Below are 21642 nucleotides of genomic sequence, written 5' to 3' on the forward strand. Positions count from 1 at the left end.
CTGCTGCTTGCCTGCCACTGTTGTCATCTTTATTCTGATTTTAATTTTATTATTATTATTATTATTATTATTATTATTTTCTAAACCGGGGTCGAACGCCCCTTTAAATTATCCATTTACTTCATAGGGGCTGTAAAATAAATAAAAACATAGTAGTAACGTAGTAAAAACAGTTATTATTTATTTGGGTTTCTTGGCAACATCCTCTCCACACTCACTTCCTGCTCGCACTTGAATACCTGTTGGCATTAACAGGGTCCGCCGCGGGCCGTGCTGTAAGCCGGTTAAACCCGGCTCCCTCCACCCCGCCGGCCCCGCCCCCACATCTCAACCCTCCCGGGACGAGGTGCGATGTTCTCGCAGATTTGAGCAGGAGCCTCGCACCGACCGCCGCCGGGGTCCAGCCGCTTTTCTCAGGATCAGTTCACTAAATCATCTCACCGTGATCACGACCGGCGCTGAGTCCGATGGCGCAGTTGATAATTCTTTTGTTTTCTTTATACGGACTCCTCCAAGGACAAGGTGAGGACATGGCTTAAGTTTATCATCTAGGTGCAGGCTCTGGACACGTTTTGAGGCTGTTCGTGGTTTCAATTGCGTGTGATTGCTTATTTCATTTTGGGAATATTACAACCTAACCTCAAGGTGCTGTAGAAGTTCAGCTGGAGCCTGTTTACCATGAACTGTCTCTTTCAGAGTGTGAGCCCATTTAAATGAAATCTGTGTCAGTCACTGGCAGCATTGCAGTTTTTCCATCCACTGTGCTGCTTCTGTCGTCCGTTTCTAACTTTCATGCAACCATCCCAACACTGCAGAGATTCAGCCTCCTACTGTGCAGGAGTGCTGTCAGGATGGGAGGAATCGGGCCCTGGGAGGACATGACTGTACAATCCTCCCCCTCATCTCCTCCTCCCACATCTGCAGGTAAGCAACACCTGGTTTCTCCAACGGCCTTGGCGCTCTGCAGGGTCTCAGCGTGGGGCTCAGGCGTTGACGGATCATGAGACCATGGGTGCCATGGTCACAAATGAAAGAGCAGGAGGCACAGATCCAAAGAGATGTCTTTTGGTTGTTTTGTGTCTCTTTGTATTCATTCGACAGATTTCCCAGTAAGAAATGTTAACAGTCACTTCAAACAGAGGGTGTCTGGTTGGCCCAAGAGTCCAGGGGCCAAGGAAGAGTCAGTACAGGAAGTCCAGGGAGGAAATACATGAGGATTATTGAAAAGTGTTACTTCACTGGCGGTATTGATTAGTATGAGATAGTTTTGTAACAACAAAACATTATTACATCACACTGGATACAGAAAAATCTTCAAGTGGGTGTGTGGAATTTTGCACTGGAAAATGTGTGCATACTGTAGGCCGGCGTTTGTGCTGGGATCTTTAAAAGCAGGAAATACCCCCCAGGGCTTCAAGTCCCAAATCATCTCCCCAGCCCCTCAACCAACCCAACCATCCCGTTACAGGGGAGGACCGCCACATAATAACTACATAGTAAGTACAGGTGTTAAGTGGCCCCCTGGAGCATTTTTAACACTGAAGGGCCCCATTTGACTTTAAGAACAAGGAGGTGGTGATTGATGAAATAGAGCAACACCTGGTCAACACATGGAGGTCAGAGGAAGGGAACATTTGCAAAGAACAGGGAGGGAAAGAGAATTTAGTCTATAGCCAATTGAAACATTTTCTCATATAAAAAGGTCATAAAAGTTACATCATATATGAATAATGAAAGTGGGTTTCTTATTGTTATAAGCAAATATGCAAGGCATTACAACACAAATTCACTGGCAGTCAGCTGATCAGCTGTATCTAATGTAAATAGAGAGCATTTCTTTACATGCCTCCAGGATCGCCCAGGAGCAGTGCTGTGCAGCAGCAGTACTGAACAAGCTCTGTGACAACGGCATCAAACTGGCCCAGAGTCAAGGGGCCTGTGAGAGGCCCTTCTTCCAAGGAGACCCCAGGGAAACTGAAATCTCAAAGGTGGTTCTCTTTTCCTGTTGCCTCAATGTTTTCACACCTCCTCACTCTTACGCACAGACAGCACACTTAGGCTTTTGTAAATCATCACAAAGTGTGTGTTTCTTCAGAGAGTATGACGTTTGAGATTTGACATTTTCTTTTTCTTTTTCACGTTTTTCTGTCTCCTTGTTTAGATGTGTTGTGACTGCTGTGTGCTCGGCCTGATGGCACCGAGCCGGGGTTTGAGCTGCGAGCTGCAGGGTCTGTTGCTGGGGAAACAGTGTGCATACACAGCTAAAACCTGCTGTGGCAAAAACACAACAGAGGACATCAAACCAAATGTTGAGGGTAAAAGCCCCGAATATTTGTCTTCTTTCAGTCTTTTGTTTCTTGATTAGCTCCTCTCTGTCTTATCATGTTTGTGACACTGGAGTCAATGGAGGCCTTTGTAAAACAATCAATAAATGTGGCCATTTGCACACATTAGGTGCCAAATGACTTCTAGCACAATATGATTTTATCAGCCCTGGAAGCAAAACCGTGTGTGTTAAGTGTTTCGGGTGAAAGCGTTGAAGATGTGGGTGCATCACGTCAAAACAGGCGGCATCTTAAGAAGCAGAGAGCAGCGTTGTTGACATAAAGGGCCTCGGTGTGGCAGCTGTGGAGCAGATTGCTTCCTGCAGCCGGACAGACGGACTAGGTCACAGGAGCAGTCAGTAGGCTAAGCTGCAGACACCCTGCCAAATGGTGACTTGTCGTGGCTTGTGGCTTTTGTCGCCTAGCTGGCTACAGGTGAAAAAGCACAAACACGTGGGAAGCACAGATCCGCAAAAACACTCAAGTTTGTCAAGAAAAGCAAATCACTGTCTTGCTCACGTGGAGCAAAGGCCAGAGTGATAAGAGCCTGCGGAGAGTTTAGGGGGTTTTGACCCCTGTCCTCTTCCGGTATGCTGGGAATCTGATTGTGGTCACTGTAATAAGAAAAAAATGGTTGTAAACTAAGTGACTGTTGTGTTTTCTATAGTTCCAACGACAGCAGCGTCTAAGGCCAGTATTACCACCAGGCCTCCAGAGGGATTGGACTCCTGTACAGGTTTGGCACCTTCCCATCTTAATGTGATCTCCTTCGTTATAGTAAGAGCTGTAAGAGGCTTAATCGCCAGCCTCCGGGTGGCTTTTGTCTTCCGTCAGACAGTGACATGATTCCTGTGATCTAGGACACACATCATGACGTCTTTAATTGGCTCTGTGCTGTTTTCAGACTCCGCTTGCTCCGAGCTGTGTCTAGGTAATGGTACATGTGCCTGCCACGATGGCTACCAGCTGCAGAAGGACGGAGTGAATTGTGAGGGTAAGTGGTGTAAATAGAGCCATGACACCTCCAAATCTTCAATGTAAATCCCTACTTCTTGAATAAGGGATTTTCAGTACTCACTCTCAGGGTGACAATGTTGGTCTGAAATTTATGATAAAAACAAAATGCCTCGGTACAATTTACTGAAAATGCTTTAATATGCAAGTAACGGTTTTCTTATATTTGAGTGGATTTCTCCCTCCTCAGATGTTAATGAGTGTCTGACGGGCAGTCACAACTGTGTCTTCGGCCAAATTTGCATTAACACCAAGGGCTCCTTTCGCTGTCAGAGGGAAACTGGCTGTGGCACAGGGTACGAACTCAGAGACAACAACAGTTGCCAAGGTAACAAGGCAGGAGCACTGCAGAAATGATAAAAACAAAAACCTAAATCACAATACAGGTGGCTGTGATGTCACAAGAGTGCCAAAAAAAACCCTTCTAATCCTGCAATTATACTTTCTTCATATCAAGTTGTAAAATATGTTAATGTAGAATATTTGTTCAAACAAAATGTATGCACTGGATATGTAAGCTATGATCATCTGGTGTGTTTCAGACATTGATGAGTGTGTTTTGGGGACCCATAACTGTGGATCAGACTTTGCGTGCACCAACACAGCCGGCTCGTTCCGCTGCCACCCAAAGGAGAGGTGCACTGACGGTTTTATTCAGGACGCCGCCGGCAGCTGTATTGGTGAGTTTGGTGTCACCCACAAGTAAAAACATCCCACAGCTAAATGTTGAGCTGGCTTTGCTGACTTTCTTTTTCGTCTCATTAGATATAAATGAGTGTGTGGCCCATAGCAGTCCATGCCTGCCCGGCCACACTTGCATCAACACAATAGGCTCCTACACCTGTCGCAGGAACACAGTCACCTGTGGACGAGGCTATCATCTAACTGAAGACGGCACACGCTGTGAAGGTGACTGTCACAATTAATGTATTTGCTGCAGTATTGTGTTTTTTTTTGCTGTGAGAAATCTCACCCTAATTCCCCCCTCTTTTTTTTCTCCCCCCCTCTCTCCTCTCATAGATGTAGATGAGTGTCGCACAGGTAACGTGTGTGGGGACCATGGCTGCGTGAACCTTGTGGGATCGTTCCGCTGTGAGTGCAGAATCGGCTTCATCTTCAACAGCATCACCAAACTGTGTGAAGGTACCGTGTTTATCACTATCTTTGAGTCTTTGTCATAACATTGTGTCCTACTATATATTTCAGCCGTGAAAGATGATTTTTAGGTGAGTAAATTAAAGGGAGTAGAGCAGAAAGAAGTGACACAAAATAAGTTTTATTCAATTCAATTCAAACTGTCAAGCTGTTAGGATATCAAGCATGCAACCAGATGGAGTGATAAACAAAAGATCCACAAGGCCTAACATCTGTCATCACAATATTATCATACGTGTACTATTAACATGATATTTTTTAAACATTTTATTCAATTTTTTTATTTTTTTTAAATATTGCAGTGATTGTCAATACTGGTATGTCATGATATCCCTAGTCCATAGCAACATTTTACATACAGCAACTGTGGAATTTTATATTTTCACCACTGTCTCAATCTTAAAATAAGTGAAGTTTGCATTCTTACATCAACACTATTGTGAATCTCGAATCATTCATAACCTGACCTCTGTTTTCTTCAGATATCAATGAATGCCGGCATTATCCCGGACGACTCTGCGCCCATAAGTGTGACAACACAGAGGGGTCCTACCAGTGCAGCTGCACCACTGGCTTCAAACTGTCCCATGACGGCAGAAACTGTGATGGTAAACTGCACTTTCATTTGATTAATTCATTAAGACTTTAATCAAGTCTGAGCTTCTGTTAAACACTAAATTCATTCAGATATGATGTTCAGGATAGGGAAGTCAGCAATAGAGATGTTCCGATACATTTTTATCCAATACCTAAACTTGTGTATCAGCCGAAACTGAGCACCGATCCAATGCCAGAAATTTGGTGGGAGTTTCAATATAACATGTTGCCAAATTGCAGAGGTTTCGCTAATGGCTAACATTACAATAATGACAATAGTGAAATCAGTTCTTGTTAGGTGCTCTATCACAGCACAACCTCCTGTGCAGGCTATTGCTTTAGAGCAGCGAAGAAGAATTGACTTGCAGGAAAACTGCCATTTTATCCAGGTGTGAAACTATAAAGTTTATTATTTTCATTATTTGTTATTGTTTAAATTACGTGGTATCAGATTGGTGCATGGACTCATGCAGTTACTGATACCCAGTACAGTAATTTTAGGCAGTACCTGAAGCATTTCCGAAACTAGAATCAGTATCTGAACAACTCCAGTCAGTAATCGGGCAAAGAGTCGTTTTCTTGCTGTAAACCTCTCAGAAGTAGGAACTCCTCTGTGTGCTGATAAAGTACCTTTACCTGTCTACTATACTGACAGATGTGAACGAGTGTGAGGCCAACCCTTGTAGCCAGGAGTGTGCCAATGTCTATGGCTCCTATCAGTGCTACTGTCGCCGTGGTTACCAGCTGAGTGACATCGATGGGATAACATGCGAAGGTACTGTCGGTCTTTATCAGCTCAACACAGTAGATGTTGCGGGGTAACTCGGGTATCTCACGTAGATGGTAACCTGCCATTCTCCTCTGCTCTACTCAGATATTGATGAGTGTGCTCTGCCTGCTGGAGGTCATGTGTGTTCCTACCGCTGCTCCAACGCACCAGGAAGTTTCTACTGCACCTGCCCACCCACTGGCTACACGCTGGCCTCCAATGGGCGCACATGTCAAGGTCAGCAGACAAACCCTAACCTCAAAAGATTTTCAGTTTTCAGAATTTTACACATCTCACAATCGGTTTGACATCGAATATTATATTAAATATTCATGCTATGTTCTGGAAAAGGGCAGGCAGTAATATGATGTATACAAGACGTGCAATCAAGATGCAGATATATAAAAAATATAGACACGGTCCTGGGTCCACGCTTCCCCATACTTGTAAAAACTAAATTGCAGATTACTGATATGTTATTTTTTATTAAATGTCTCATCTTTTTTTTTTCCTCCTGTGTTTTCAGACATTGATGAATGTGCCACAGGGAGCCACACCTGCTCTGTCTCTGAGAGCTGCTTCAACATCCAGGGAGGATTTCGCTGCCTGTCCTTCCAGTGTCCTCCAAACTTCCGACAAGCAGCACAGGGGTGAGAGCTGATGGCTGCTTGGTTATGACGAGCTGTTGAAACGAAAGGGTTGACGGGCCCCTGAGCTGTGCATGATGCATCTTACGCTCTCCTCATCTTTCTCACTTTGCACTTCCTTTATTTCACTCATACTTCCTGTGATGTGCATTTGTGTGATTTTGGCCCACAGCTGACATTTGCTCGCAGCTTTCGGTCACAAACCCATCTCACTCACTCTGGAGCTTTAATTTTGTCGGTGCCTCTCAGTCTTTTCCCTCTTTTAGCATCTACCCATGTGTGTGCAGCCATTTCTGCCCTCCATCCAATTAGAGCTCCCTTTCGTTTGTCCCTTTCAGCCGTTGCGAGCGCGTAACTTGCGAGTTCACGCGGGATCCTGCGTCGTGTTTCTCACTTCCGCTGAGAATCTCCTTCTACAACATCAGCTTCCCCACCAACACTCCCATCCCCGCCGACGTTTTCCGGATGGGACCCTCCAGTTCCGTCCCGGGAGACGAGATGCTGTTGAACATAGTGTCCGGAGACGAGGAGGGATACTTCATCGTGCAGCAGCAGGCCCATGGAGGAGTGATCTCACTGCGCCGCACTCTGTCTGAGCCCCGGGACTTCTTCCTGACCGTGGAGATGAGGCTGATTCGTTATGGAACAGCACATCTGTACATGGCCAAGATTGCTGTGTTTGTCACACACGAGCAGCCCATCCGACCCTCTAGAACATTGCCATATTAACAGTCTTTATGAAATTTAATTTGTTTTGTATTCACCACTCATGTGTGATTTTCATTTTCATCCATCCTTTTCTTCATAGCTCCTGCTTTCCATCCACCCTTCATTGCAGCTAATGAGCAACATATCTATTATTCTTGTGTTAGTGCCAAATACACGCCTTAATATGCTCAAACCTGACACTACAGAAGTCTGTTGTAGTGAATTTGTGTGGTTTATTTAAAAAACAAGTTCATTTTATTACTAAATTGACTTCTCTTTTTTCTCAGCCTCCATTTATTACATTTCCTGTTTTTTCTATTCCAGCTCACCATTATGCTCTGGACGGAAAGTAGGAAATTCAGCTGTTAAACTACTCTCGATGCCTTTGTATTATTTATTCTAGCATATGATGTAGCAGCAGTTATTATGGAGATTAGGACATTTTGCTTACCACTAGATGGGGCTCATTAACTGCTGAGGATCTCTACAACACTGTGTCAGTATTGTTCATATGCATTAAGCCTACCTCATGTCTCTGCGGCAGCTTCCCCTTATTTGTACTTTCTATGTGTTTGGAATTAAAAGAAGTGACGGATAAAAATGGCTTTTCACTCTTTAATATCTGAGCACATACACACACACCGCCAATGGTTTCTGCCGCTACTCTCGCGCTTCCTCTGCTGTGGTCATTTTTAATGTAGAAACCAATTTTTCCTATGATCTGTTCCAAGCAGCCTCACCATAGGATCAAACAGGCCTCGCCTTAGCGGACAAGAAAGAAAAATAAGCGTGGCACTTATTTATGGGCACCTGGGACCCAGCCAGCATGGGGGCTCAATTAGTGGTGCAGCGGCATTACAGCACATATGATGGATGGTGCTTTTAGTGTTGGTATTGGGTGGTTATCAGTTAATTTGCTGTAAATGATACCGAAAGTCTAGTAGCTGTGTTTTCCACTGTTCCACTTTCCTCCTGGTGGTTTTTAGGGTTTGATGCATATACAGCTGACTGAAAATTCAAAGATATGAAATATATGTCTAATTCTCCCAGGTCTTTGGATTATATAACCCCTAATTTCCAAAATGCTAAATTAATTATTTTAAACATGTAAAAATAGTAAAATACTTTGTGATAATAATAGGGGTATATCGGTTTTTCTTGTTTTTTTGTTTTTTTTAATGTGGTTATACAGTCATTTGAAGATGCATCTCTACTGATTCTGTTGTTGATTGTCGTCGTTGATGTTTTTCCTTCTCCTACGATGTGAATGTAATGTCACCGAACCAAATCAAATGACATTCATTCTTAAACACCCTCTGCTGGTTTGGCATTTGGTGGCATTTCACTGGTGTGTAATACCGCACAATCATCTCTGTGGCTTTGGACTCTGGCTTTCAGCGAACGACTTGGACTCACCTGCTTGCTGCTAATTACATGGCTCTGCTTCTGCAGCAGATTTTGAGGTTACGTTTGAAAGCGCTACTGTCTTCACAGTGGGGAACCCTCACAAATATGACTCCACGGTTTGGAGTCAGGGTTTGGCCTCTTTTTAAGGCACTCATCGCCTGGTTAACCATAGAGGTCTATGGGGCTATTCAGGTGTTGCCAGGTTTCTTCTTGCGCAACTCAACTGTGCAGTTTTGGTCAAAGGTTTTTCTTACATTGCTGCCGTCTATGTGTATGGATTGTGTGTATCTGTTTGTCTATATTCCTCTCTCTTTGCCACATGTCATATCCTTTTTTCTTCAAACCTTCCAAAATTCGTCTTTTTTATCATGGCTGTCTGTCCCTCAGATCCAGACCCGATGTTTCAGCCGGTGTGCGTTGTATCAAGGCCTGTCAACCAAAAGACATCGGCTGTGCCCTGGACCCCGTCCACCTCATCACCCACACCGTCCTCTCCCTGCCAACCTTCAGAGACTTCAATGGACCAGAGGGTAGGATGAAGTGGAATGAAATAAATTCTTAGAACAGCTTTCTGATGGCTTTGCTGTAACATTTAGAGCTGCTTGTGATTGTGTGGCATTTGCCTTTTTTTTGCCTATGATGCCATTATGAATTTGTTCTAGTATTCTCTATCATATTACTTAACTCAGTGGTAATAGCAAATTCCAAAATTATTTGCAGCCTCACTGAAACACAACTTTCCACCCACCAACCTGCCACAGCAGATGAGATTCAATTACACATTTCAACCCACAGAACAATTGTCTAGTCGTAGCATAAATATCAGACTTGAGGAGCTGATTGCACTTCGTGGTTTGCCTCTATCAGACTAATAAAAACTTCAAACCAATTCGTCCAACAGAAATAGTTTTCCTGCGGACAGTTGTGGCGGCTAACCCTGCTCCTCTCCCTGGTGCAACTGATGTTCTCTTTGAAATCGCGGCTGCAGATGAGCAGTTCTCCTTTGACGTGGTGAAGCGCTCCCACCAGGGCATGATTATGGGTAAGAGGAGAGAGTATCACTGAGAACCAGGCAGTCAATCCTGTACCACATCCCTTTTTATATACTAACATTTCAGTTATTTATATATATATATGTATATCTGTGTAAAAACTGAATCCCAGTCTGTGTCCTCCCTCAGGTGTTGTTCAGCAGGTGAAACCTATCATTGGCCCCGTGGATCTTGTGTTGGAGGTGGCTATGAATTACGTCAAGTCAGGGGTGATTTCCCATCGCAATGTCGTCATCATCCACATCTTTATCTCTGAGTTCTGGTTCTGAGCTGAGCTGAGAAGGAGATGAAAACACCGCATTAGCAATACAACACATGACTTGGCAACTAGTATTTAAGTGTAGGTTTAAATATTTGGAGACGCCACGTTTATTGTGCTGTACATTTAACAAAAAAGCCTGAAAGGTTACTGGTGTTGCTTGCAGGATTTCAAGTGCAGATTCACTGAATTCAGTTACAGCAACAATTTGCAAACCGTCCAGGTGAATAGTTTACGACAGGCCTTTTTCATTTCAACACAATTTATACAGATAAAATAAGAACGTATATATTTCAGTCTGGACTGAAGTAATAGACTGACCAACCAACTAACATTACCACCCATAGAGCCACACCATAGTATTTTTCAAGCAACAAAACAGACACATTTCTCACTTGATACCTCTAACCTAGATGTGTTGAATTTTATATGCCTTTTACAAGAGATGAATTAAATAGAATCATAAATTAACAGGGTAATAGCCAGCTGTCATCTCCTTAACCACTGTCTCCTATGTTTAATTTGAAATCAGACTTTGTTGTCATGAGTGCCTCTATGATAAACTGCTGGTGAACCTGTGGAGCTGTTTGATGTTTGCTTCATTTCGTCTGTTTTGATGGACCAGATGTAACATGCTTCATTTGAAAATAAAATGATTCATCCATGGACTTGCTTTCAACACTGACTGTATTTTGTACCAACAGACTGCACGACCATCTGTGAGTAATACAGACTCGGTACAGTTATTTGTGTTCATGTTTTGTGCTGAAGAGAGCTTCCACTGCAGACTAAACCAGCCGTCGTCTAGTTAGAATAACTGAGGTTTCCAGAATAACTAAAATCTGATAGGATGTCCTATTTTTCCTGTAACTCAAACCCCTCAGATTCCCCATCATACCGTACCACTTCCAGTTTGTGAGGATATTTCCAGTTATTTCGCTCAAAGAATGAGTAATGGGAATCCTATACTGGGATTGTTTGGTTCTTGGAGTACCTCATCTTAAAGCTGACAAATTGCTTGAGGTGGATACCTCTTACCATCCATAATCTACTCTCTTCCACACCGATCTGTCTTTCACCACTGCTGTGCTGTGCCTGGCCAGTAAAAACACAGGGGACAACCTTAGGGAGGAAAATCCTGTAATCTAAAATTCGCCACTCTACATGGAAATCCCAAGGGCTCGTCTGTGGCTTTGTTGTTGCAGCTGCAACAATTGTCCCACATCTCGACTGGGCTCAATGAAATGGTCTTCAGACCTCTTAAACATTGCTTTCGGTGAATTAATTAAAGATGCGGGTGCAACTGCAACTTATAGCCTGAAGAAAACTTATTTCTCAGAAATTATTGGTGTAATAATGTGACACATGACTAAATATAGCATGAGCAATGATGATTGTGTTGGATGATGATGGCTGGATGTGCTCCAAGTTAATGTTATGCTGTCAATCAATGTACATTTCTTTTTTCTGTGGCCTGTGTGGGAAGTTTTTGTCAATGTGTTACACAATTTGATTACATGTTTAATGTACTGTATTATGTTTCATGCATCTTATGTTCAAGTCTGTGTGTTTTATGTTTCATTTTTGTGCAGGACAAAAATCCCCTTTGGGGCAATAGGGGTTAAGTTTTAATCACACTGGAAGAAACTACAGAATAGCTAAACTGGTGTATTGGTTATAATAATTCATGAAGTAATAGCAAGAACTTAGGAGGTGTTAGAGCCTAAAGAGAGCAAGCAGGAAGCAGCTTCTTTGATCTGTAATTTTGAGGCCATATCTTTGAGAGGTGCTCTAAAATTCAGTTTAGAGATTATATTATTTAAGCTTTGTGCTTTCATCCTCCATATTCCTACATGGACTTGTGTTTAATCAAATTATAGATCTGTTATTATTAACTATCATTAGAGAGATAACATGGGGCCTGGTAGTATTGCACACTGCACAGAAAGTATGGTAAATGAGGATTTAGTGGGGGCCCACCAACTCATTTTTGGCCAAATAAAGTGCTACAAATCCCTTATCCCGAAATAAAATCCGTCATCACATGCTCCACACTTGCTCTCTGACAGCGGTGTAGGTAAGGAGCGGTGTGAAAACAGCAGCACATGCTCTGACTCCACCTCCTCCCCGGATTCAACCAATAGCGTGTTAGAGATTCACCCGGACGTCCCGCCCACACGCATGAAGCAGGCAAACATGGCAGCAATCACCAACAGCAACATGGACATGTCAGCGTCTATCGCTGGCATTTTGAATGAAAAACACTGCCCGGAGCACTTACAGGCTTTAAAAACGTTTACGGCTGCGCTACGGGACAGGGAATTCAGGTGTGGTTAAAGTCATTTACTGCCTTTTTAAACGGAAACCGAGGGTGTTAGCTTACCGGCTAAGCTAGCCTGAAGTCCAGCCGTTAACAACGGACTATCAAATATCAGCGGACTGGTCTGTTGTCTGTTATTCAGGCTTATGTAGTTATGTTAATGTATTAATAAAATGTGGGCTTGGAAGTTTATTCGGCAATATGACTGCCGCAGTTTTTAGACACAAAAGCTGTAAGGCTGTCCAGCTGCACACGATGACGACAGATATTTACAGTTTTCATAGCAGACATTTTGAATTGTCATTGCAGAAAAATCACAGGTGGTGCCAGTATCATTAATGATGCTGTTGTCCAAGCAGTTGTTGAAGCTCAAGTTATTAGCTACACCGGTTCCTGCTGTGACAAGGTTTCTCCAGCTTGAGCTTCACTCCACATTTCTTCCTTTGGTTGCCTCTTTTTGGTCAACTTGGTGTTCTCAGGGATGCTGTGGAGGAGCAGGCGTTCTCCCGTCTCCTGAAGGTCCTGACCAGGCTCAGCGATGAGCTGCAGGGTGCCGGCGGAGACGACGAGGCCGTCGCCCTGCAGCTGCAGTTGATTGCCGAGTGCTTCAGGGCCCAGAGAAACTCTTGTGTCCAGAGCACACGCAACCAGAGCCTGCTCAGGTAATTCAAGATACAGAACTGTGTTGTTGTGATGGTGGGAGAGTTGGTAAGAAAATGTCAGGGCCGTCTTCAGCTGCAGAAATTCTTAGTTAAATAATTGGTCTCAGTACGAATTCAGTGTTGTATGTTGCAATATAGTAGTAGGCTTTATTACAGTGCTAGTATATTAGATTGCATTATGTGTTCATGTTATTATGTCCACCTGCCTTTATCTTCTTTGACAGAAAATAAACAAAGAAGCACCTAAACAAATGAATCTAATGCTTGTTTTCATCATCAAGGGAGCTTGGTTTCGTTGACGTTTCCCTTAAAATTCTGAGCTTCCTTCAGACCACAAATTTGCAGAGCAGAGATGGCATATTTGAACGTAAGTCCTAAATCGTCGATCTCTGGTAAAATCAGATGATCTTCAAAATGAAGCTTTTAATATGAACCCTATCATTCATTCAAATTATACCATGTCGTCCAGCTCTCCGCTGTGGGATCCAGTTCCTTGGTAACATAGCTGTGGGAAACCAAATGTGTAAAGACGACATTTGGCAGCTGAGCTTCCCAAATCTTCTCCTGTAAGTTGTGTGTGACACAATAGAGCTATGCTTGTATATCAGTAAATAACACTATTTTGCACAGCTACTTTCAAGAATGAATATTGTAAAATCAGTATAATATAAACTGCACTTCTTTTATCATACATTTTTGCCCTCACAATGAGTCAACCCAGTCTTGTGTAAACAGGCAGCTGCTGAGTGCTGATGATGAGAAGACGGTGAGCTACACCTCTATGGTACTTCACACATGTCTGGATGAAGCCAAAGTGGAAGAAGTGTCTGAGCCACACAACATCGAGCTGGCACTCAGGGTGATGGAGCTCTGTAGGACTCAACCTGACCTGGACTGGACGTAAGTGTGTGTGTCTGTAATAGTGTGTTTAATACAATTATTTGTTTCATTATGCAAGGAGTTTGTAGTTTGTGTGTAATTTCAAGGTATTACTTATTTTCCTCTACTTATTAGTAAAGTTTTTATTTGGTTTTTATGAATTTACAGGGTCCTCATTGCAACCCAGCATTTCCTCAAGTCTTCCGCTCTGGTGGAGAGCATGTACTCAGGGATGTCTCACCATGAAAGGTACTTTACTTTTACTATAGTGACAGGCAAATACACAGAGATGAATAAGATGTCATGATGGACCTACATGTATATCTCTGATAAAGATAAATCTTATTAAATTACTATTAAAGGACTTTCCTGAATCCAGACTAGTGATTTTAGTGGTTTTGATTCTGATATTGCAGTATAACCGGTGATGTACCCTGAAAAGTTACCAGTCACAGAATACTAATACCTAGTGCAGACAGAGAAAGCTGATGTTTAATACTAAAAGGTACTCTAGATGTGTCCAATGGATTTGTGTTTTTCAGAGTTACTCTGCTAGAGCTGCTCTTTGCTCAGCTAAGAGAGGAGGACTCTGAGGAGTGTGGCATTCCACCCAGCGTGGCTCGTTTCCTGGCTAATTCCTTCCACCAAGGTTGTGGAGCTGTGCTAACACTTGCCACTGGTTCTGCTTCCAGTGATGAGGTACAGATTGACTTTGACTGTGTGAAACTTTTGGCAAACTTTTATTTTAAAAGTCCACATTCTCATTTTTTGAAATGGGGAATAGACTAAGACTAGCACTGCCAAGGAGCAGGTTTTCCACAGCATTATCTCACATGTCCTTTCTTCATGTGACTGACACCTGTTGGTTGTAATCCCCTGTAGGTCCTGCAGGAGGCACTGACAGTGATTAGTCTGCTGGACGTTCTATGTGAGATGACCTCAGACCACAGGCAGTTCATGTTCCTACAGGACCACCCTGACCTTCTAGTGACCACTGTTGGTAAATTAAAACAAACACTCACACAACCTCAATGACTGGGTCCTCAACTGGAGTCTGTGGGTCAGATTTGGCAGTCTTAGTGTAAATATGTCATCTGCACGCCCGAGGCACTCTTTGAAACAGTGCTATGAAAGATCAAATCACCCACAGAAATGCAATTACTGCACACAATCCTCCTCCATGCTGACAAGCAATAAAAGACACAACAGAGTTGAAATACAAATAAGTTTGGTGCACATTACTTCATTGGATACTTAAATATACTATGAAATATGCAAATTTATCTAGACATTAAACTCCATCATAATATGTAATTTGCGGTAATGGTTTAAATTCAAAATTGGGGTAAATTAAGTCCTTTCTCTCTTTTTCTACATTTTCTGCTTTTCACCCTTAACCTTTTCACTGCAGAGCTCCTGGAGCAGGTGCATGCCATAGGGAAGGCCAGTAAGAATATTTTCAGTGCCGCTCAGAACTTCTCCTCCTTCAGTGGAGATGGAGACCCTTCCTCCCATTCCCCCGTCATCAGCTTCAAGGCTCACCTCATCCGGCTGATAGGAAACCTCTGTCACAGCAATACTAACAACCAGAATAAGGTTTGGGATGGATGGATGGATGTGAATTAATATGAATTAAGTTAAACATGTTGGACATAACCCACATATCCCAAATGAGTGAAAGTATGTTTTACATTGATTTTCTGTGCAGGTCAAGAAAGAAAAACATTTGTTTTTATTTGATTTACTTGTTCTCTGGTCATTAAACAACCATCAGTTAATTGTTGGTAATTTTTTAAGCTAAGGTGTTAAACCTTTGCTGCTTTCTGCCTCTAAAAATGTGACGGTATGTTGCTTCTTTCCCTGTTTATATATTATAGTTATGTTTGGAAAAAATATGAAAAAGAAAAAGAAAGGAGATGTATAGAGGTCTTGATTGTGATTCAGGACAGTTTTTTTCTTTTTTTTAAATTGTAATACTTTTTTCCCATTGGTACCACTTCTTTTTATCAGATTTTTTTTTCTTTTCTATTACATAGGGTGCCTGTTCTGAGGGAATCTGGGCCTGTTAAGATTTAGTGAGCCCTTTGATCAATCTTGGACAATGGGGTCAAAGGTCAGGAAGAGAGTGAGAGGTCTGGGGTGCCCCCATGGTCCTGTTTTGACAGTCCTATCTCTACACTAAATTAGCATCTTTGGAGTGCAGGTTGTAGTAATGGGCTGTTGTATCAAACCACATGATCTCCTGAGGACTGAGAGTAACTGAGCAGCTCAAATTAGTGTAATATCTAATAGAGTAGGCTGTGTGTTTCTATGACTGCAAGCTTACAAGGTCTTTCAACACAGCAGCTTGGTTTTGCACTAAAATGTAAAACATTCCCCCCCTAATGTTTTATCACTTTGTCTCCATCGCCATCTGTCAGCATCTCACCATTAACATGAGAAACAGATAATAAAGTGGATGGGGAGGAGTTGGCCTCTATCTATGGCACATTATAGACTCAGTCCTACTTAATAGAAACAGATTTGTGGAATGCCTGTGGGATGGCCACCCTCAGCTGGCCTCACTATAATATTTATGGATGCTGATCTGTGGTCTGTCAGTGGTCAGAAATCACCCCATATCTGTTTTCACTAAGATCTCTTCCAGTAAACCAAATGTCATTCTGTTCACCTTCGGGAGAGATTGTAATTTAAGATGTGCATGCAAAGCACTGAACTGCATGCACCGGGCTGAAGTACGGGTACAGTCGCTTGTTATTCATCTCTGTAAGGGTTTGTACATAATGTAAGCAACTTCAGACAGTCATCCTGGTGGAAAACGCAGACCTGGGTGCTTGTGCTAGTCAGCGACTTTGTTTCTTTGACAGTTGAAATGACATTTCCATTTTCTGAAACTCAGCACTTGGTGGTGTTCTGGTGCTCCTACCAATATATTTGAAGGGTGACCACAATGGCAAGAGGAGGGCAACAGCAAGCAAAGACATAATTAAGCCTATAGAATCAGACAAATGATACAGAGCAGATCACCCTGTTGTGATGGTCTCAGGCAAACCCACAACCACACTGCTACTTTTGCATGGACCTGAGGCTCTGCTAAGGACAGGGACACTTAGGTCGAACAAATTTCTTTCCTTAATGAATTTGTACTTTCTTTGTTTTCTCTTTAAACAGTGATTTCTGGCTAGACTTCTCTGCTTGACCAAATCCTGCAATTCCCTGAAATGTGTCTATATAAGAGTTGCATAGTACTGATGAGAGCTTTCTCTGTTTTCATAGAGAATGGGCAATCTGTGATTGTGGTATGTTTGTTTTTTCAGACCACAGAAAGCATGGACATCAGACTTGTGTGTTGAAAAGGAAAACTCGGTCCTGTTAATACTACTCTCACCTATTGCTTTGAAAGTGGTTATCAAAAATCTTGTTTTACATAGATGTACTTTTAGGATTTCTATTGTCCAAAGGTCATTTTATCAGAACAGTAAATACAGAATGGCCTGATACCTAGTGTAATAAAATTACAAAGGAAATAATGGCTTATACAAATATATTATGTAAATCGAATAATTAAGCACTTCAGCTTTGTTGAGCAAATGAATTTTATCAGCAACAGTATGTCCATTTGTCATTACTGTTGGGAAAATGTCAGCAATGCCAAATGCTGTGATCGGATAGCAAAATTTGATCCACATATAACAGTATACAAGTCTTTGACATCTCACTGAATTTGTTTTCCTCAGGTGAGAGAACTGGAAGGTATCCCTCTCATCTTGGACAACTGCAACATAGACAGCAACAACCCATGTATCCTTTGTCTGATCTGGAAATGGAGACACATCATGTACATTTCATGTACATACATTGCAAGTTTGTCTAAATCATTGTTCATATTTCTGCCCCATATTACTGCCTTTCTTATTGTGGCACTTTCAGGACTGGATTTGGCAGGTTTACACATGAAGGTTGGTGAGTTTGCAACCAAAAATAACTGCTGCATCAAGCTTTGATTGCTGCAGTGTGTGCAGCCTCGCCAACCAAACGTGCTGAAATTTGAACATAGCCTTGTTCACCACCTTTCAATTCATCTTTGCCTGCAGCTGGTCAACAGTGTCGACTGATGGGATGCATTCAGTGTTAGTCATTTGGGCTGCTTGTGAATGCTACTTTTTGTTTTAAGAAGCGTTCAAGTTGAGTTTGTTTAGTACACTGGAACTGCTTTGTGTATAATATTGTTTTTCTTGACACTGTGTCAGAGACATTAATTCAGGACTATGGTAATTATTTAGACCACAGTGGTGCTTTTGTATTAGATTGCATCTTGATATGTCTTTGTAATGTTTTATCAGCCCCCACTGACATACATGAGGGGAGCAGAATGTTATAACACATCTCAATATGACACAATCCAATTCAACAACACCACTAACTATGGCCTCTAAAAATACTGTATACTTGAATCTCTTTGACACGTTGTCAACAAAAACAGAACAGTGTAGCTTCACAAAGATACAATTTTATTGAAGGACCCTTGTATTGGTTTGCATCAGATTGCACTGGTCTACTTTTACACAGTGATAGCTCTGTGCTCTAAGTGGAGATTCTGCTCCCCTTGCAACTTCGTCCATCAGCTGATGTGGACCAACAGACCACGACCTTGAACTTGAGGGAGTGTACATACCATGTGCTTTTAGTGGCCTTATAGAGTATACTCTTATTCACTGAGCTTTAACCACTGAGTTGTTCTCATCCCCACTGTTCATTGGGCATCATGTTACCAGTTGGTATTAGTTTGCTAAAAGACAGGGCACTTTGCCAGACTGTCTTTTAACCAGGTCAGTAGTCTGAGCCGAGCCTTTGTCCCCATGCCCCCTTCCCATATATGCTTACGCACACGCATGCTGTAGGTGTCAGCATTTGTTTCTGTTCAGAGAGACACTGTCAAGCAAAAAAAGTTTATTGGATTTCTGCATGAAACTTGAGAGGGGTGAGTTGAGAATGTTTTCTATCACAAAACATAACCTGTCTGTGAAACTCATTTGTTTGTTGGGTTGCCTGCGTACTCAGCGACCTGAGGCAAATACCAGGCTCTCAAGAGATGAGACACTGGACACTAAAAACTTTTGGCATATTTTGCTTGTTTCACTGTTAACTTCTCTACCCGTCTACATTTTAGCTCTGTTTTTTTTAATGGGGTTAGGGTTAGGGTCTCTTTACATATACAGTTTTTCATGAATTTGATTTTGTAAATGCATCTTGTTTTACAACTGCTTGCAAATTCTCATGTCTAGCATTAAACATTCATTTGTTATCTTAGGTGCAGTAAAAGTGGTTCAGAGTGGTAGTGTCAAAGTTCCTGCTTGTTACAGTTATAAACGTTAGCTGTTAGTTATTAGTTGTTTTAGTATTTTTTTTTTTTTTAAATAGCATTCTCTTTTTTTTTTTTTTTTAAATCAATGTTTTCTAGATTTGGGCAACCAACTAATGCCTAACAGACATGTTTAAAAAGTACCAGGAAAAACCACTGCGCATTTCATTCTCTCGAACTAAATAAAAAAGGGGGTTTCTGTCCTTAACTGGATGCCTCAAGTCATCAGCCAGTGGGCCATCTTCGCCATCAGGAACCTCCTAGAACACAACACGCAGAACCAGGAGCTGGTTGCTGACCTGGAACGCCGTGGCCCTGCTGACTACTCTGCTCTCAGGGAGCTGGGTTTCCAGGTGGAGGAGCGAGATGGAAGCCTGCTGCTCAAACCCGTGAGGAAAGACTCATAAAAACCTTGGAGAAGCAGCCAGGAGAAAGGAGATCCTCAACTCACAAGCAGGTTTTCATGTGCAGTCATTGTTTAGAAGGAATAAAGTACATGTCCATGCGCTTGTATGAACATGTACTCTCATTGTGTTACAAGCCTCTTAATGTTACGTAGTATTAGCAGTAAGCTTTATTTGAGGGTGATTGACTTGTCCCCTGTCAAACATACATGTTTTGTGCCTGTCCAGGAAAACTGACAGCCACACTGCTAATATAGTAAGTACAGAAGTGCTTTGGAATTAGATATTTCTATCAGAAGAGTATGTATAACTTACTTTTCTACCTCTTATGCTACTACTCATGCTCAGATGGACCATACGGTATTTTTGACAAACAAAAGGCCTACGGGGTCTCCCTGATACAAAGGCAGAGATCAGGATGTCAGAAGCTCTTGTTCTGTCTTGACCTGAGTCTGGGAAATGAAGAGTTTGGGACAGACGGGCACATGCTGGTACCTTTTGACAAGGCTAATGCTTTGTGGTTTAATCCAAAGACAAAGAGCACCACAGTGTCCGGGCTTTTCACTTTTCACTGACACTGATGTTAGCAGCAGGGGTTGGGGTTTAATTCCAGGCCCATAGTGACTTCTGCAGTAACTGTGAAACGGAGAATGACCAAAACATGATATAATCAACCCCTCACCGCCTCACCTAATTAAATGGTCATGTCTTTGCCAGAGAGACAAAGACTTTTTTTTCATTTTCAAATGCTTGAAATATCTACTGATCTAAGGACATAAAACTGCTAAATGCAATACAGAAACTAATAAACTATGCATGTTTTTGTAATTTAAAAACGGTGATCAATATACAGCATGAGCTTGTCACTGTAGCTCTGCTTGCTTTTGCTTATGTAATGCTTCTCCTATTAATGCTATAACAGTAATGAGTTTTTTACTCAATGTAGTCTAGTGAATTTCATCTTATTCCTTATCATCTAACTCTTACTCTATTTCTATCCAGTTGCACAGTCCCATAGATAAAGCATGAGGGCTTATGGCATGCATCATAGCTCATTAAACATCTATAAACTCACAACATTGAGTTTGAGTTTTACACCTGCTTCTCCTCACTCTGCGCTATATTTGACTTTTACCAGACTGCATAGACTTTTTAAGGGATTTAGTAAAGACTGTATTTCAAATTGAGAGGTGTGTGTGTGTGTGTGTGTGTGTGTGTGTGTGTGTGTGTGTGTGTGTGTGTGTGTGTGTGTGTGTGTGTGTGTGTGTGTGTGTGTGTGTGTGTGTGTGTGTGTGTGTGTGTGTGTGTGTGTGTGTGTGTGTCTCTGTCTGTCTGTCTGTCTGTCTGTAGTTGTACAGATGCAGTAGAGCTTCCTATGTTGATCAGTGATAGTGATACTGGATCAGTAGTCGATGGATGAGAGCATACTGAAACTGTACGTCCGAAGAGTGAGTGAGTGAATGAGTGAGTGAGAGAGTGAATCAGACCAGAAGCATTAGTTTGCAGAATGACATCCCTCCCTGCTCCTCCTGTTGCTGGATAAGCTGAACGGTCCTGACACCTCAACAATACAGCGCTTTACGGGCCTGCCCACACCCTGCTCCACCCTGTTTGCTCTGCCTCTGATTTTTAATGACAAAATGTATTGAAACAATCGGCTGGACTCTCCCCTCAATCCGTCGGCATAGTGAAGGGAGCTTATGTGGTTCCGGTCCCCAGGATTTCAGACAGCTAACAAAACAGCTGTTACTTGCGCTCGACTGGCTGGCTGCAATGCTTTTCAGCCCCACAGGAAAGAGGCTGTGCGAGTCAGCCGGGCTGAATGAGGTGGCACGGCCACGGTCGTCTGTTCACCTCCTAACACATTAGTACCACATCAGTCAAGGCCAGAAGTTCTTGTGTTTCCCATATCAGCCGTTTATTCCATAGGCCTCTACTATATTGTATTAGTGCCTTCTGGTTTGATATTTACCTAAAGCAAAAACACTTTGTCAGGGTGTAAAGTATATGCTTCATGTTTTGGTCAAATGATATGTTAACATAATGCCTAATAAAGTACTGTGTGTGACAAACAGCTTTTTGT

At 42.3% G+C, this 21642-nt stretch overlaps 2 protein-coding genes across 3 annotated transcripts; both read left to right on the plus strand.

Annotated features, from left to right (window-relative positions):
* The first annotated feature begins 149 nt into the window (after positions 1-149).
* On the plus strand, positions 150-10600 carry LOC139635531 (fibulin-1-like). 2 transcript variants are annotated; one of them, XM_071502952.1, is made up of 17 exons: positions 172-522; positions 816-924; positions 1853-1988; positions 2162-2315; positions 2992-3060; positions 3229-3318; positions 3529-3666; positions 3881-4018; positions 4104-4247; positions 4359-4481; positions 4976-5101; positions 5746-5865; positions 5965-6096; positions 6386-6509; positions 9009-9151; positions 9523-9663; positions 9803-10600. In XM_071502952.1, the coding sequence occupies exons 1-17, from the start codon at positions 468-470 to the stop codon at positions 9940-9942; spliced, it is 2082 nt and encodes a 693-aa protein (XP_071359053.1). In that variant the 5' UTR covers positions 172-467; the 3' UTR covers positions 9943-10600. The 2 variants fall into 2 exon arrangements, with proteins under 2 accessions (XP_071359054.1, XP_071359053.1); XM_071502953.1 differs by lacking the exons at positions 9009-9151; positions 9523-9663; positions 9803-10600 and adding an exon at positions 6845-7815 and having other exon boundaries at positions 150-522.
* Positions 10601-12095: 1495 nt separating this feature from the next.
* atxn10 (ataxin 10) lies at positions 12096-21633 on the plus strand. The gene is made up of 11 exons (XM_071502265.1): positions 12096-12259; positions 12732-12914; positions 13196-13281; positions 13384-13480; positions 13650-13814; positions 13962-14042; positions 14336-14492; positions 14676-14793; positions 15205-15389; positions 17531-17594; positions 19378-21633. Exons 1-11 carry the CDS (start codon positions 12114-12116, stop codon positions 19560-19562), a joined length of 1467 nt encoding a protein of 488 aa, XP_071358366.1. The 5' UTR covers positions 12096-12113; the 3' UTR covers positions 19563-21633.
* Positions 21634-21642: the final 9 nt, after the last annotated feature.

Source organism: Trachinotus anak, unplaced genomic scaffold (genome assembly GCF_046630095.1).
Source record: "Trachinotus anak isolate AG129_WGS33_773 ecotype Australia unplaced genomic scaffold, CSIRO_AGI_Tana_v1 ptg000018l, whole genome shotgun sequence".
Classification (NCBI taxonomy): domain Eukaryota; kingdom Metazoa; phylum Chordata; class Actinopteri; order Carangiformes; family Carangidae; genus Trachinotus; species Trachinotus anak.